This window comes from Varanus komodoensis, unplaced genomic scaffold, assembly GCF_004798865.1.
Source record: "Varanus komodoensis strain SLA01 unplaced genomic scaffold, ASM479886v1 scaffold16, whole genome shotgun sequence".
NCBI classification, from domain to species: Eukaryota; Metazoa; Chordata; class Lepidosauria; order Squamata; family Varanidae; genus Varanus; species Varanus komodoensis.
The window spans coordinates 13,515,660-13,533,520 of record NW_025335468.1 but is presented as its reverse complement, the minus strand read 5'-3'; the positions used below and the strand labels follow the sequence as shown (position 1 = coordinate 13,533,520).

At 36.7% G+C, this 17,861-nt stretch overlaps 1 protein-coding gene across 2 annotated transcripts in view; it reads left to right on the top strand.

Annotated features, from left to right (window-relative positions):
* PDE3B (phosphodiesterase 3B) overlaps positions 1-17,861 on the top strand; it is an 87,010-nt gene that overhangs the window by 49,822 nt on the left and 19,327 nt on the right. For both annotated transcript variants that reach the window (XM_044425566.1, XM_044425565.1), the window contains exons 3-9: positions 5,562-5,810; positions 7,324-7,463; positions 10,841-10,947; positions 14,182-14,386; positions 14,911-14,987; positions 16,532-16,656; positions 17,228-17,365. In XM_044425566.1, coding sequence (XP_044281501.1) covers positions 5,562-5,810; positions 7,324-7,463; positions 10,841-10,947; positions 14,182-14,386; positions 14,911-14,987; positions 16,532-16,656; positions 17,228-17,365 — 1,041 coding nt within the window. The remainder of the gene's footprint in view (positions 1-5,561; positions 5,811-7,323; positions 7,464-10,840; positions 10,948-14,181; positions 14,387-14,910; positions 14,988-16,531; positions 16,657-17,227; positions 17,366-17,861) is intronic.

Below are 17,861 nucleotides of genomic sequence, written 5' to 3'. Positions count from 1 at the left end.
GTGCTCTAGCATAACTGTAAATAGTAAAGAACTTTCCATCGTAATGTTTATCCAAATTAGTACTGCCTCCCAAAACAAAGTAGCCATTGAGCATTGCCAAAACATATGAGAGAAGCTTCAGCTCTATTGTACCTCCAATAATTGGCCAGTTTAATCGAGTCTTTATTGAAAAGATGTTGTGGTGTCCAATATACTTGGAACATCATTTTTTGCTGAATTAAACATGAGCTAAGAACTGTTACCCCATGTGAAAGATTCCAAGAAAGTATTCCATTGATTGGACAAAATCAGGTGCTCCTCATTATTCCATTCTTGCTTAAGACCCAGAGTATCATGTTTTTTACAGAAAGATATTTATAAACATGGATTGAGGCCTGATGTAGCTATTCAGCCTCAATCAATACTTCAAATAACAAAGGGTTCTGATGCCATAAAAGTAACATTCTAACAGATACTTCAGTTCCATGTATTGTCATTCGGCTGTAGCTGGCAAACCATATTTAGTGCCCAAAGTAGACAATGACAAGAAGCTATTATTGGCACCTACAAGCTGATTTCAACTAAAAATCAGTCTGCCCATTCATGTCTGCCAAGCAAACATTTTCTTGACAAAATTTACATTCAGATTTCCCCATCAAGTTAATTTTGCATGTGAACATATATCAAAATACAATTGATGAGAAACTATATGTCACCCCTTTCTTACTGCTGTAACTTTGGGACACACCTTAGCCATTTTGGTATACCAAACCAAATGCCATTTAGGAAGAAGCTTCAAACATGAATAGTCCAAAACTGACTGGGGAAAAAGTCTAATCTGAGGAGAAAAGAGCAAAATTTAATAGAGGTTAACAAGTAGCCTAATTAGGGAAGAGTGCTCAGGGAAGCCAAACCCACCCTCTTTAATTGAATGTTGCATTCTTTTCAAGGACCACATAGGAATTTATGAAACAAAGTACTACATTTTTAAGAGACCTGCTGGACATAAATAGAGGCCTGGGTCCACTTCTTCCAAAATACAGTATTTCAAGCTAGATGCCTCTGACTGAACTGGAGAAGGTGGTGGGGTTCGAATTCTTAGCCGAAATGTTAAAGCAAGCTTTGAGATATGCCAAATTACTGTTGAGAACCAGTTCATCACTGGTTTAGAAGAAAACACAGGAGGCTCAGATGGGGAGGGAAGTCCTGTTATTTGATGCCCAATCAAGAGAGCTAGCTCATTGAATAAAGTCCAGCATTGCCTCCATCTGGCCAAGAAACAGTGGGAACCTCTTTGAGGGTGGTGTGTGTGTGTTTGTTTGTTTATTCGATTTATACCCTGCCTTTTTCCTACAAAGGGCTCAAGGCAGCTTACATTATTCTCCTCCTCCATCTTATCCCCACAACAACAACCCTCTGAGGTAGGTTGGGCTGAGAGTCTGTGACTGGCCCAAAGTCACCCAGTTGGCTCCATGGCTGAGCGGGGACTAGAACCCAGATCGTCTGAGTCCCAGTCCCTGCTCTTAACCACTGCACCACACTGGCTCTCACCTTTTAGTCTTTTGCTTATAACCACTACATTACTCTCTTTGCATTACGAAGCCAGTCCTGGTTGGCCTGTTTTTACATAATAAAATACTGCAGTTAGAAGCCTCTCATCTTCATCTACTGGGAAGGGAAAAGGTGAGAAGTCAAGGGGAAGAGAATGGCTTATGGCAAATACCATATAAAGTAGAGATAACCTTCGTAACTGGTGTTAGGTATGCCATTCCAGCCCTGAGTCAATCATTTTTAGCTGGAGTTGCTGGCTAAGCCAAAAATTATAGTAGTCACTCCCTCTTCTCTGCTTGTCAAGCAAATGCCTTACCCTTCAGGAGGTTTTCCAAGAAAGATGTGCAGAGCAGTACAATGTTGTGCAATTGTAATTTGCATACATAGTACATGCTTCTACAGCACAGCTGGACATATTTTCCTTATGTGCCTGCAAGTGCTTTGTTGTTTAGAGTCCTATGCCATTAGGAGCCTATGCAGCATAGCAGAAAATCTTTGACTGCAATAAGTGCAATAAACTATTTTAGTCAAGATTTACAGAAGGGGTTTCATGAACTCCAACTAATTTTTTTTTGGAGTGAAGAATAGTAAAATAAACCTAAGAAAAAGAAGATTAAAAACAGATGAACATGTAACACTAACCTTAAGAATATCATACTAGGTATTTGATGATATCACTTTATCCTTATATCTTTGACATTTCATTGCACTGATACTGTTACATTAAATATCCCAGGATATAGTCCTTTATCTTGGAAACATTACTGAAAATTCTACCAGTAGAGTCCATTGAGGCTATTTTTGGCAAGGGGAGAAGATATGGTTAAGCTTGAACAAGTTTTAGGTTTTTACAGGAGCCTGGGTTACTTGCATTATTTTTCACAATGTTAACAGCCATTTTTATGTCAACAATTAACTGGTTTGGGTTTCATACTACAGGAACTGCATTTTTCACTAGGAACTTAAGCAATTATATATAACAAAGTAGTAGTTGTGCTGGCCTATTAGGGAAGAAAAATGCAATATCAATAGTCAAGCCAACCAGAATTCTGCAAAATTGTGCAAGCTTTCAACTTTATCCAGAACTCTTCATCGAACTTTCATAAAGATAGGAGATGAAAAGGCTGGGGATGGGGATGTTATGGCAATGAATTCTGCAATTTAGTCTCAAAATGGCAATTTTAGTTTGAATGAACTAGGGGTAGAACCAGAAAATTTGAAGAATTTTCATCCCCTCCAATTGATGTCAATTTGACCTCAACTGACTATTTTACTTAGTGCATCACCTGAAATTAACCTGGCTTTGTTGAAGTAAGGACTGTCATGTTTCTGTAAACTTCTGCTTTATGATATTCCAGGAGCCTCCATGTTTTGCCAAAGGTAAGAGAACATTTTCTTGTTCTCACAAATTATGATTAGGCTTTGCTTCTCCTTTCCAAAGTTCATTGCTAGGTGTAATCTGATTAATTTGTTAACCTGATTAACCTATCACTGATTAATTAAGTCAGATTGCACATCTTATAAGACCGGGTTCATCAAAACTGCAAACATCATAGCCATAACTTTTGGACTTCATTTCTTCCACAAAATATCATTGGGTCTCCCTTGTTCTTCAGCAGAATTCTTGAGTTTCACCTATTGAAACTCAGAATCAAAGAATCCTTGTTAAAGAAATCAAATGATACTTTCTTCATTTTAGTAGTATAACTTCCAAGCAGGGAGAATTCATTTTGTTATTAATATGATTTTTTAAATGGTATTTAGATGTCCCTGTTGATCAACTGGAAATTGCTTCAGAGTCTACCAGTAGATTCAGATCTTTATTCTGCCCATTCCTGTTTGGTTATGAAGGCTTGCAGAATTTTGTGGAAGTTTGATTAATCCTAATAAAGGTATCACCCAACTGTCCTTGTTGCATATGGTTGTACATAAAAAGCCTGACATGTCAAGAAACAGCTCCACCATTTCTGGAAGATCAAGTGACTAAGCAGTGATAAAGCCTGAGCACAAGGCCTACCAAGATAAATAGATGTGTCTTTTCAGAAGTTTATAAACCAGGTGTAATTTCTCAGACATTGATGTAATGGTTAGGAGTGTGGGATTGGGACGCAGGAGAACTGGGTTCTAGTCCCCACTCAGCTATGCAGGTTACTGGGTGACTTTGGACCAGTCATAGACTCTTAGGCCAACCTACCGTATGCGTGCACACATCTCTAATCTTTAATATACTCTAGTATTTAATGAATTTCACTGCTGCTCTAGCCAACTCTGCAGTTCCCTGATTATTACTTATTTTATTACAAGAACCTGCATCTGCCTTTTCCAAGCAAAGGATAGGAATGAAAGGAAGTAGTTACCCAAAGCTTTTTTATTTGATATTTTAATAATTATTAATATTATTTATTGGTTTTAAATTTTTAGCCAGGATGAATCCAGATTTTATATGTACTTTCTGTATGATTGTTTATTTATGATGTTGGAAGCCATCCCGAGGCTTATGCAAATGGGACAGCATACAAAAATTCCAAATAAATAAATAGATCTAAGCAAGAAGCAATATTCTACGACCAGTAGCCGGAATAAGTTCTCCCTAACTCTTAATGCCAGGTGCATCTTTTTGATGTACAGAATAAGTCTCTTACCAAATGTGAAAGCAATATCATACAGATTTTCAAGCACATTCTGCCTTGCCAAGACAAGGTTCAGCGCTAGAGCTATCTGGGATCCACATGAAGGAACTGTAGCGTACCATGCACCCAAGTACTCGAGGTACAGCATTCTTTTGCTATGACACTACATGGGGAAGGAGCTGCAAGTTCATTACTGTGTGGCTAAGAGTCTTTAGGCATTTTAGTGTGCAGTTGTCCAGATATTTCCATCTGTAGACGCAAAACTGCAAGGAAGACTGAGCACTCACCACAGTTGCCAGACGGCAATAGCTACTTTCCGTGATGAGTAAGTTTGTTGAAACCTGTTACTGGTTTTCATGAAGGACGGAACCAGAACCTTTCTATGTGATCGGGTCAAACACAGCTCAGTTATTCTCTGCATGATGCACTCTCAGCCTGTTATAATGACATGATATCTTTTTATACCTAAATCAGTGTAAAAATAGATACTCTGATCATAGCAGCTGTGTTGCAGTTCACCATTTTAAAAATTCTAGGTAGACATATACTCCACCACAGCATAAGGGAGTACAAAGCCACCTATGAAAACCAATATTAAAGTGGGTAACAGGGTGGTGGTTTTTCTGTGTTTTCACTGCTTTTAAATAATATTCCTTTAAGAGTATTTCATTAGGCACTATTTACCAAGGTAAATAGTATTTATCCTACTATTAGTATACTATTTATCCTATTAGTAGGATAAATAAATGGTAAATAGATTTTTAATACTATTTCCAAGGGTTAGGGCAAGGGCAAGGACAAATAGTATTAAAAATCTAAAGAAAGAAAGAAAATTGCAAATTATGATATGTATTGTTGAGGTGTGTATAAAACACGTAACATTACTTGTCACTTGTTGCTCACTATTGACGTTACGTAATACATGTACATTCTATAGAGGAAGCATCTTATTTTCCAATACTGTACTTTGTTCAAGAAACATTATGTCCTTTCAGCAATGCACAAAACTGTTCAAAATGTGAACAAATGGATAACATCCACATACATGTATGAAAACTGTACAGTAAATCCACCATTTTCTTCACTCTCTGTTTTGAGAAAATAATTAATTCTATAATTTCACATATGATTCTTTGATAGAAAAGATTGTTTTTCTCCCAGACTATAAATTGATGGCATAACATCGAATATTTTGTATTAATGCAGTAAATTATAATGGCAGATCTATATGAGCATTGTTTTTACAAATTTGTAAATACCCATATACCTAAAAATCCATTTGCTACCCTCCATGTATACCTTAACCAAACTTCCAAGATCCATGTTTCTATTTGTAAGGTTATTTTGATTTAACAAATGTAAGACTGCAGTTAATAGCTGACAGTATTTTTTCTCTTTTAGAATACTTGCAGTGGAACTGGAGTTGATCTTTCTGTACTAAACGAGACTCGCAACATTGTGTCTGATCTCCTGTGTGATCCAGTCCTTCCCCCACATGTGATTTCTTCCCTCAGAAGTATCAATAGCTTGATAAGTGCTTTATCAGGCTCATGTAAACCAAAAGTTAACCTATTTACACCTTTTCCGGGCTTTCACCTCTGTCCAGAAATGGAAGACTCATCTGAAAGAGGAGATCGTAAGCTGCATAAGGTCAAAATATATCAATTATGATCAATTACAGTGCAAAACCGCAAAATTGGTAACTTGCGTATTTTTCTGGCTTAGAGTGCAGGCAGAAATTATACAACTTTGGAAAACAGAAACAAAATCACATTATATACATATTGTATGACCATTAATAACTGTGTTTGACTGTACTGACCAATTGTGTGTTAGATGGGACCACAACCTTTTTTGTCCACCTTAAAGGAAAGTAGGGCAAAAAAGGGGGACGATATTTGTCTCTCACAATTTTATTTAATCCTGAATAAAACCTTGCAGCCAAATAATTGGCAGGTAAATTCAATGCAAGTCACAGCTGGCAAAAGGAACCCTGTGAGGGTTTGGATATTGGACCTAGCTGCATTGTATCTCCTTGACTCCTTCCTCCCTCCAAATTCTCTGTCATTGTTTGACTTTCTGTTAGTATTGCACTGACCTATCACTACTTTAGACTTTTCTTCTGTCTTACTTTCTTTTTGGCTTCTCCATTCTTCAGTTTCATATCTTCACTAAGCATTGCCTTCTCACAATCCTGTATTTTCTTCACCACTGCCTGTTTTGTCTCACTTCTTTTAGCCAACCTCTTTCTTGACTTACTGTCCTGATATTCCTCTTTCCTTTGTTCCATATCATATAATCTTTCACCCACATCATACGGACTCTCCTCATCTTAAGTGCTGTGCAGCTTCTTCCACCAATCCCCTCTTCGTTTAGACACTTCTCTGTCTTCTCTGCCCTTCCAGTTTGCTTTCCTCCCTCCCTCCCTCCCTCCATTCTGGTTCTTCTTTTAGCCCATTGTCAGTTTTGTACTTTCCCTTCGGCTTTGGGGGCTCTGTCCCCTAGGTCCCGTATGCATTGAATTTCTTTTCTGTCTTCTATCCCTGTATGAGGTTTTAGACCTAGCCAAAATGAAAATTTACTATTCCTTCCAGGAACAGGATTGCAAACTGTTTCATGTCCTAAGAAACTGAGCATTCAGATTCACCACACCAGCTCAGGCAATCATTGAAGGAGGTTTACTTGTGCAGTATAGAACTTTTAATTCTTATGCTTATGCTAAGCTGTTTCTCTAGGGCAAGGGTGGACAGCAAAACAAATGGAAAAAAGAGCCAGACATTGTCCTTTTATTCAAACACCTGTTTTCTTGGAATAGCTGTCTGAAAGTTAAAATTTTTCAGGCAGTTGCAATAATTATTACAGTGTAATGTAGCATAATAATTGAAGAAACAATTGACTAATAATTGAAGGCAAAAGAAGAAGGGGACTGCAGAGAATGAGATTTCTGGATGGAGTCACTGGTACAGTGGGCATGGGCTTGGGTGGACTCCAGGAGATAGTGGAGGGCAGGAGAGCCTGGTGTGGGGTTGTGGGCACAACTTTGTGATCGAACAACAACACAAACAATAATAACTATTTATACTGAATAATACATTAAGTTTCTGTGCTGCAGTAGGACTGTTTTCTGTTAGAAAAATGTGACCTTTCTTAACTTTTTCAACAGATACTAAACAGCCGAAATAGCTTACCAACGCCACAGTTAAGGCGTAGTTCAGGAACCTCTGGGCTGCCGCCTATTGAACCATTGTCTAGATGGGAACGCAGTAATGGCAAACGTTTGCATCATGAGTATAATCCTTTAAGGTCAGCATCTTATAAATAGAGGTCTTTTTCCTGTTGGCATGTTTCATGTACAGCTCTCAGAAATTCTTGAGGATGAAAGCTTTATTGTATCCATAGAAGTCTTCCAATAATGGGTGTCTATTAAATGAATTCCTAAACACATAAATTTGTGATATTTGCTTATTGGTTGCTCATCTATTGAGTCAAGATAGAACCCATTGACCGAAGTAAGATCATATAGCTATCATCCAGGGAGTGGAAATTGTTACTTGAGTACCGTTCTCTCTCTTTTCTATACACACACACACACACACTCATTCCGCCAGCCAGCCAGCCAGCCAGCCAGACACACACACACACACACACACACACACACACACACACACACACACACTCATTCCTCCAGCCAGAAAGTAAAATACTGGGCTTTGAAAAACCTGGATTGTACAAAATGTCTGTTAAATTGTATACTGTGCATTTCTTTTCAAGCTTTCAAACAGCAGGTGGCATCATTGAGCAAAATAGCTGCTGGTATTTAGTCAGTTTCCAGAATAGGAGAGGACAGAACATCTTAAATATTTTTTAAGATTATTGGTATTATATTTGAATAAAGGATCAAAATAGCATTGATGCACTAAGCACAAGCTTTGCCTTCTGATAGAATTGTTTAATTTCTGTAAAGCTATATAAATGACAGAACACTGAAATCTAGTTTGTCATTAACAGAATAAAGATACTTTAGCTACAGTTGTTTTCCATATGCACCAGCATTTTAGAAAACTGATGGTGTTAAGATTTACTATGGAAGAGGTTGGCAACACATATCTATATGTAGTAGAAAATTATTCAACATAATACAGGAAATAACTCTTTATTGACAAATTCAGTGTGTTTCAACCACCTGAGGAAGAGGAGAAGCCACTATGGTATAAGAGATAGGTGGGTTTGGGTTAGATGTATATGTGAGAGACTGTGTGGATTTGGGGGTGCCACAAAACAAGGAAAAATGGGGATAGGAAGAGAAAATGGTTAGGGAAAGATGAACAGAATGTTGAATGAAACCAACAAATCAACACACAGTTATAAAAGTACATGCATAATAGTATGATAGAAAAACATTAAAAAAGACCTATCCCAATAACAGTTTCCCATTTCCCAGTAACTACAGAATGAGAGCAGCATTGTCTGAAAAGTACTACTACAAGTTGGAAGATTATTCTTTAACCAAAGATGGCCAGTGAAAATAAAGTGTTATATTTAGTGTTGGGTGAGAAATGTCTGTGCTTCACATTTTGGTGAATACTGACAGAATTTGCATCTCCTGAATGTAAACACGATTTGGAACAGTTAGATATTGTAATCTGTATTTCTTTAAAGCTTACAATGCAGTTTGCAAAATAGCATAAATTTGAAATGCCATACATTTGAAATGTTGTGTTAAAAAAGGATACTTTTGGAAAATGTTTTATTTAATGGAATATTCATTAACCAACAGTGTACATTTGAAAACTCTAGAAAAATCTGTACATTTCAGAAAAACACACAAAAATCTGCATCTTTTGACAAACGTGCAGTCTGATGTGGAAGTGGGTTGGAATGAATTTAGCAATGGAAAATGAGAACTGGAATGGAATTATGTTTGTCAGATTCACCCATGTCTTAATGCTGAATTCTTGTCAATGAAAACAACTTCATGTAAAATTATTTGCTTTTAAAAACGTTTGTTCATGGGATACTTCAGCTAACGCAGTGAAAACATAAAATACTTGTCTTTAATAATTACTATCAAAACTGATTGCTAACAAATTCCTGTTTTGTTTGTGCAAAGTAAAAACAAGTGAAACCAGCTTTATGTAATGAGAGACACTTTAGACACACTATATATAGCTATGTTATACAGTGCATGCTTTACTACACTTGATTCAAAATGCTGAATTGAACCTTTACAGATAGGCATTAGTTTCCTTTGAGCAATTATTGTGATATTAGAGTTAAACAAAATGCTATAAATTTTTGACGTAGAGGCTCTCCACTTGTCTCAAGCAGTACAATAGGCATCTACTTATACAGGAGAAAAACTATTAACCAGTGTATCATAAGTGTTTATGTTCTTGTAAATAAGACAAGGCAAAACAACTTTGCCAGTGACTGATGCAAAAGGATTGTTGCGCATCTAATGATAATAGTTGGTAGATATATTTCATAAGTCTATCCTATCCTATTTCTACATCAGTGTGATATTTAAAATAGCAATTCACATTATTTTTTCACAGAACATGCATTTTATATGCATTTTATATTATAGTACATGGGCTTGCACACAGTTTACCCTAAACTAAGCATTTTATACATAGATTTAAAAAGCATGTTTATATTATTTCTGGAATTATTTCATTGCATCGCATCCAAGGTATCCCTTAAAAATGGCTTTTTGTGTTTGCAAAGGAGACTCAGATTCATAAGAGTCTCCATTGGAGGAAGTAGGGGCAAGCAAACCCACAACACAATCCTCAGACATAAGATGCAAGCAAAAGGAAGAATAAGTGAAAATCATGTCTTCCCCACTTTCCTCCAGCAAGGAAGTAGATTCCTGGATTCACACCATAATATTAGGAGGGTAGGTACTCGGAGGAGGGCTTTCTCTGCGGTGGCGCCCAATCTATGGAATGCGCTCCCCAGAGAGGTCCGCCCGGCGCCGTCGTTACTTGTTTTTCGGCGCCAGGTGAAGACCTTTTTATTTAAACGTCACTTTAATTGTTAACAATATTTGCTTATTTATCTGGCCAGGGCGACTTCTTTTATATTTTATATTTTTATTTATTTTATATTGTTAATTTTAATTTTATATTGCTGTTTTTGTATTTTATTGTATTTTATTGTGTTTGTAAGCCGCCCCGAGGCTTCGGCAAGGGGCGGCATAGAAATGTTCTAATAATAATAATAGTAATATTTAGAAGGCAGCTTCTTCAGCATAACTTGTATTTCAGGTTTTTGTGGTTGCCTTCTGCTAGATACTGATATTGATAACCAGACCAGAAGCAGTGTGCCTCTCAGTGCCACTTGCTAGACAACGTGAACAGGAGGATTCTTTGGTCTAACCTAGCAAAAATCATATTTCCAAATGATCTTTTTGATTTGGTCTTTAATGAACTTTTAAGGTGGCTAATGTCATTTTACAGCTGGATGGCTATGGTTTTAATTGTGTATGTGTTAATCAGTTATTTAGGTGTATTTGTGTTCAGAGATGTTTGTGTACAGAATTATTTTTTTTAATGAACACTGCTATGATTTGCTTTAGTTGCTTATCTTTCATTCACGAGATTAAAATGTAGTTGTCTGCATTTTAGTTGAGTAGAATAACAGAAGAAAAACAAACCCTTTTTCTGTTTTTCAATTAGTCAAGGATCTTATCCAAATGGGCCTTTGAACTCAAACCTGTTGACAATACCAAAACAAAGATCATCTTCAATGACCCTAGCTCATAATATAGGATCCAGACGAGCTGGTAGGATAAGAGTGAATTATTTCTTTATAACTGGGCTGTAGAAGTGCCTCTCTAATGATATGATTTTCTTAATTACCATGTACACTACACAAAATGTTTCACTTTGTTAAGATGTAATACATATGTCTAAAGTAAATTATGTGCTGTTTATTATAATATATTTTGCAAAGCATCAAAATATACTGTGTATTATCATTCTTCCTAATCCTAATTACACGATGAGTGCTATTGCTTACATAGCCAAAACAGCACTACCTCTATGCAAAAGGAGATACTAGAAGGTTTTCAGAAATACAAAAAACTAGGGAAAATGGTGGGGGGACCCAAAAACCACCTAAAGGGTACTGTCTTGAGCAGCCATAGAATACTGATTCTCTGTAGAGGAACAGAAATAGATGAGCAGGGTGATTAAATGGAATAAAATGACTGAAAACCTTAACATGGAGTAGTTCAGAGTGCAACATTTTCTTGCAGTCCTGCTTGTGTACATGCTAATAATAATCTCCACGAAGTGGCTTGCATGTGACAATAATTCATGAATTGTTTATGTATTGCTAGAGTACAGCAGAAGTGAGTGAGCAGCCTGCCTCCTGAATCCTCCTGAATTCCATTTTATATCCAGCCTTGTAAACAACCTAGAAATGCCCTTTCTTGGATTGTTGATATACTGTGTTAGCCTGATACACTTGATTGTTGAAGATTAAACAGCCCAGAGTTTTAAACTCAGTGACAAACTATGGGTGATTGCTGGGTTAATGCTCTGGGTTGTTTAACATAAAACAACCTAGAGAGGCAGGTTCACAAATCATTACAATAACCCAAGAGCAAAGTCAGATGCAAAGCAAAAGTTGTGAGTATATAGGAGGTAGTTCCTGTTCACTTTGACAAGGCCAGTCCATGGCTAACTATGAGTTATTCAACTCATGCAAACTTATGGAGTGAAGCAGCACTACCAACAAAGAGGGAGTCTTCAGCATGCCCAGTGAAACTTTCATGGATTGCAGAAGTGCAAAATAACAGTATGTGGGTGGGGAGGAATGAAGGGCAAACACCCCAGAGCAACCGATGAGGACTGGAGATTCCTGATTGGTAGTACATGCTAATTATATTTTCATATGGTGGGGAAGAATAAATCTGCATAGGCAAGTGGAGTGGAAAAAGGTATGGCTGATTGGCTGGAAAACTGAATAGGAGCATTCCATGTTGCAATATTTTGTTGCAAGTCCAAATTATATAATATTTTGCATATTGCAGATAATGGCAGTCATCCAGAGAAGTGTATGATTAACTGCAGAGCAATATGCTGAAAAAGCTTGTGTATACCTAAATGATCTGAATTTTGGACAAAGTGGGTAGGATTTAAACTGTTTTTAGTTCTTCACAACCAATTTGTTGGCAAGCCAATAACTACACTGGATATACATAAATTGATACAATAGTCATGATATCTCCCATCCAAAACATGAGAACTAGCCTGAGCTAGTACTCTCTAGTAGAGCTTTCAGTATGCATGGCAAATGATAGTTCCAGGAGTCTTTGAAGGTAGTTATGACTATTTTACATATTGATTGGCATAAGAGTGACAGTATTTATGCAACCACTGGTTAAATTAGGTTTTGGAAGGTTGATGAGGTATGAAACCTCTATGTTGTATGCTACCCTCATTTCAATACATAACCAGAGAAAGCTTACAGCTTCCTCTTAAAAAGTAAATTTTTCAGTTCTTATGGTCCAAAGAAAAGTTTGGATATGTGGCTAGCACTTGCTAAAATATCCAGAGGATTTATGTTAGTATCCAAGCTATCACCTCCTGATCTGCCTAATAGCTAATTAGTAGCATGCTAATGTTGTCAGAAGGCCATTGCTGTGTTGTTCTTCAGTGGTTGGGGAGGGGAGGGACAAGGAAGCTTAAAATAGTGGGTTATAATAAATTCTTAAGTATAAGGAGGTGCTGACACTGCAGCCCTAGCCAGCAGTGGAGTGGGAGGAAACTCTTGCTAATACTGGACATGCTATTCTATTTCAAGAAACTGCCATTAGATGCAACAAGCAGGGCAAAATGTTGCCGCATAGAGTACTTCTTACAGGATTCCAGCCTCCATTATATTCCCCCTTGTCATGCCCCCAATTTTTCTTTTCGCTCCTTCAACAATCAGTCAATGCTCCCTGCCTGCTGAATGTGCTCATTTCCAATTGTCTGGGGGACTGAGGACAAGTAGAATGGACACACTGCTGCTCAAGGGTTTTCCATTGATTTCTATAGGCAGCTCTTAACTTCCTTCCCTGAAAACATTTAAAAATAGTTTCCCAATATGAATCAGGAAAGGACCTATTCAGGGATGGTTCTTTCTGCTCTTACTTCATTTACGTGTGCTTTCATATATTCCCTTTTATTTCCTTTCTCAACTGGTTTTTTTGTTTCCCCCTCCCTATGGTCAGTCACCATTCCATGGGCACTGAGCACTCTTATTCAAGCTGTTACCTCCCCCTTAGGTTCCCCTTCCTCAAGATTATTTGTACTCTGACAAACCTGAGAGTCACCCTGAATCTACGGATTGACCCAGGGTGGTATAGTTTTGGCTACATAAATGGAAGCAGTCAAAGGCTTGCATTGATATTAACATATGGGTAATGCTTTAAGTGTTGTAAACCTTCTTCGAGTTTCAGAACATTTTCAGGCTCCACCTTAAAAGGAGACCACGACAACACCACTTTGTTCAGCCATCTAACATGATGTCCATATTCTGTATGTGCATGCACACAGAAGGGCATATTAGCATACAGATTAACTTATGAATCTGATACGAAGTAGGTGCTCATTTAATTAATAAGACAGAAAAGTTTGCAATATCTGTGGAGCTCTTACACATTTTTCTTTTTATAATTGTTTTATTTAAGATACCATGGATTTGTTTGTCTGGCATCTTAGAGTAAAGCAACCTAAGAAGAAGCTCACTATCTAATGAAAGATAGGCTATAGAAAAGCAGAAAGGATCAGAGCAGAGTATGTTGAGCAGCTTACTCAGATCTCCAGTCCTACCTTATGATGCACATGCATAGATTCTAGACATTGGAATAGATATGATCACTTGTATGCATATCCTTAGGTTCATATTCACTCATGTACACATTAGATTTTAGGATATATTTATGAATTTCTTGTATTAGACTGGGTGCTTTTCATGTGTTACGCTTCTAACATTTTATTTCTTTGACTCCTTGCCCATACTTTAGGTATTTCCCAGAATCTCAGTTCTGTGACTTCACCTAGTAATGGATTTCTATCTAGTGGGTGCCACCGATTACCTGTAGAATTTCCTGATACTGCTGATTCCCTCACTAAGCCAAATGTTAATATGCATAAATCTCTGGGATGCACATTTAGTTCTTCAGATGTCCAGCAACAATTGAGAACAATTTCACATTATACATGTAGTAGGTAATGTTCTCTTTTGTTTAATCAGTTTGTTGCCATTTATTCTCCTAGATAATTCTGGAGTAGAAAGTTGCAAAGGGCTGGCCCCTCCTACTTGTTCCCAAACTACAATTTCTATCTTTATTTCTTAACAATTTCTCATATTCCTTTTGGAATATTTGTTGCAAACAGTTGAGTGCTTCTCCTCATACTTTAATAAGATTTTTGCCTTAATAGAGCTGTGTATTCGTAGCAGACTGTAGTAACAGAAAACATTTCATGAATATCCTTATAGGCAATTTTCCTCCTTTATATTCATCTTCTTCTGTGTACTTTCTGGAAACACTTGGAAAATGTATTATATAAAGGTCCTCTAAGCCTTCTGCTTAGGTGCAACTAAAATTGAATGAACTTAGATTCTGAATAGATGTTTCAGTACTGATACTCTACAAGTGCTTAACTTTTGTTTATGTATACATTCTTAAGGAAAACTATATAATATTCAGAACATGAGAAATGACTATTGTATCTTGTTTTATTTTCCTAAGTTGTGGACGACAGATATTCAAATCTGTTGCAGCTTCATTATCGGAATCTATAGCAGAATATCAAAGCCAAAAATCAGGTGGGATTATGAACACATGTGCATTTGATACTCTATGTTAGAATTAACCGATTTCTTTTAGAAGATACATTGATGTTGCTCAACAATGTTGCTCTAGATAAGTTGAAATCAGTGCAATTGCTCTTCAGTGTGTTGAATTCAGAGTTCCATAGAGCAGAACTCCATGAACTTGTATGATTGGGTTAACGGGGTAATTTGCACAGATGCCTCCTATCCGAACATCCTCTTAAACTCCCCAAGATCTCTTCTGGATGGTTGGGGGTGCTGGGGTTATGAGGGATTGCTGAAAATTCCTTCTCCATCCTCTTTATCCATTGGTGAAATTCTTCTAGATTCAGACCACTGAGATGTGTATGCAAATATTCTAATCAATTTCTCCATAGATTTTAGAATAGTATAGAGCATGCCAAACTCTTGCTGTTTCCTCTTCTCTTTTGAACTTTACACGTTTCTGAGAGTTATTGAAGAGGTTGTCCTTAACCATTTTTACTAGTAAGAATAATTTTCAGTTTGTATATTAATTGAAAATATTAATAAACTTAAGACCAAACAGGCTGGCAGATAATCACATGACACTAAGTCACAGGTACAGGTAATCCTTATAAGAAGTTCATGAGAATTAACATGTTACAGAGGTTGCTTCCTAAGAGAAATCTCTTTTTCCTCAGTTGCTCCTCTATAGCAATATGTCCAGAAGTAGTTGGTGAGAGCAAAACAGTGCAGTACAAATCAATACAAGTCAATAAAATGAGGCAGGTCAATTCCAATTTCTCAACTGTGATGTGGTGGGATTTTTATATATGAAGCATTCAATCATGTAAGCTATTTTCATTCCCATGAGGTACAGTCAAGAAACAAAGTTAACTTCTTCCTTTGCTCTTTCTCAGAATAAGTTGCAACCATAGTATTTCCAGGCTCCTCATAGAGATTAATAGACATTAGTATAAAATGGAAGCAAAAATCTCTCAATTTCTCCCAGCTAATCCAAATGAGGAAGAGCAGGGGGAGGCACATAAGCCATGCTTGCTGTATAACAATATAGCATTTTTTAAAAAACAACCAAACAGGATGACTTTTCTGACCATTATGTTTATCTTCCAAGCATTTGTTTTCTCTTTCAGCAGTTCTGAGGTGCTATTTCCCACTTACAGTTTAAAGAGTGCAGGTTCTTATATGTTATAGGTAATACTGTCTGGTCTTGGAGCAATGTTTAATATCTGTAATATCTTAACAATTTCCTTGTGCTACCATGGAAACAGCTTCTTTTTAAATAAAAGGTGAGACTCCCTCATTTTGCCAATAGTTATCTGGGTTGTACAGGAAAGAAAATTCCAGAACAATTGACAGATAGCCAAATAAACAGACAATTTAATCACTGATTCTAAATGAAGTGGACCCAAGTCCCATAACTCAGTGGAAGAGTAAATATCAGATTCTAGTATTTTTTTTATAAAACTATGTAACAGAATGCAGGTTGCCATAACTTTTTGTTATTAAATGAATTTTCTTTAATTAAACTGTTAGTATTGTTTGAACTTTTGAAGGTGAAGTTGGAAACAGTGATCTTTCAAAAGATTCTACCCATTTTACGGAGAAGCGTAAGGATGAAACTGGACAGGCAGAAAATCACGATCATCGAATGGATCAACCAGAGAACAATCAGCATGATGTAAGGATATTATAGTAATGCTTGTAATAGTGTGATCCATGTCTTTAATTTAATTTATGTGAAATAAGACCAAAAAGATATTGATGCAGACCTGTCATTCTGTCAGTAGAAGAATGCTGCTTATGGAATGGAACTTTCTTGATTTCCCTTTCCCTTGTAACTCTGTGTTGCCCTAAAGTGATGGTTCTATAAACAACTCAGAGTTTGGACACTCAGAATGATAGTGCAGTTTCAAATACCACAAAGCGGGAACCAAATTCACTATCTTTATGGGAGGTAGAAGGCTGTTCTGAGCCAGAGGACCTGAGTTATTGTTTAAAACCATACTAAAAACCCTACAGTAATTATAGAAGGATAACTAATTAAATATGCTGTTCAGGTTTCAGATGGCAAATGGTTCCATTCATCTATGTAACTAGATGGTTATCTAGCCTGACCCTGATTAGTAGTGTCTAACTATAAACAAATATGATTATAATAAATATTTAAAAGTATTTTAATATAAATGTATTTGCTAAATGCCCATCACAAATTACTATTCTTTCTGTTTATTATACTTTCCTGTATACAGATGGAAAAAGATCTTTCATTTGAACTGATGGAAGTAGAAGACCATGATACATTAATGGAGAAAATGAATAATTGGAATTTTCAAATATTTGATCTTGTTCAAAACATGGGGAATAAGTCTAGAAGAATCCTTAGTCAGGTTTGTTGCTACTGGAAATGTTATATTTTCTGTCTTGGTGGTTATTATTACATTTGAACACCTCCTGAGCTATAAACAGTTATACCATACAGTTATGCTGTTTTTGCAAACAATGCATCTACATATCTTTATTGTAGGAAATTTTAAGTCAGAGTAAGGTCAAAAACATCATAAAAAGGAGGGGGCAACTTTTCCTTTACTGCTGATGTTTCTCCAGGTTGGTCTGAAGAAAGCATCCCACAATGGGTTAACTCCCTACAACCTAGGATATACAGAAATCACGTGTCTAAATTTTCAGTAGTCCGTTGGTCGCAGGTTCCTCTTTGCCATTTTGTACTTACTTTTTGCCCAGGCCAGAGCTATCCTTTGTGTCTTTTTACTCAAAACCGTGGCAATCTTCAAACTTCCATCTTTCTTACCACCTAAACACTTACTTGCTTCAATATTTCCTTTACCTTAAAAACACAGCATTTTTTTTTAGTGTGCTCTGTTTTCT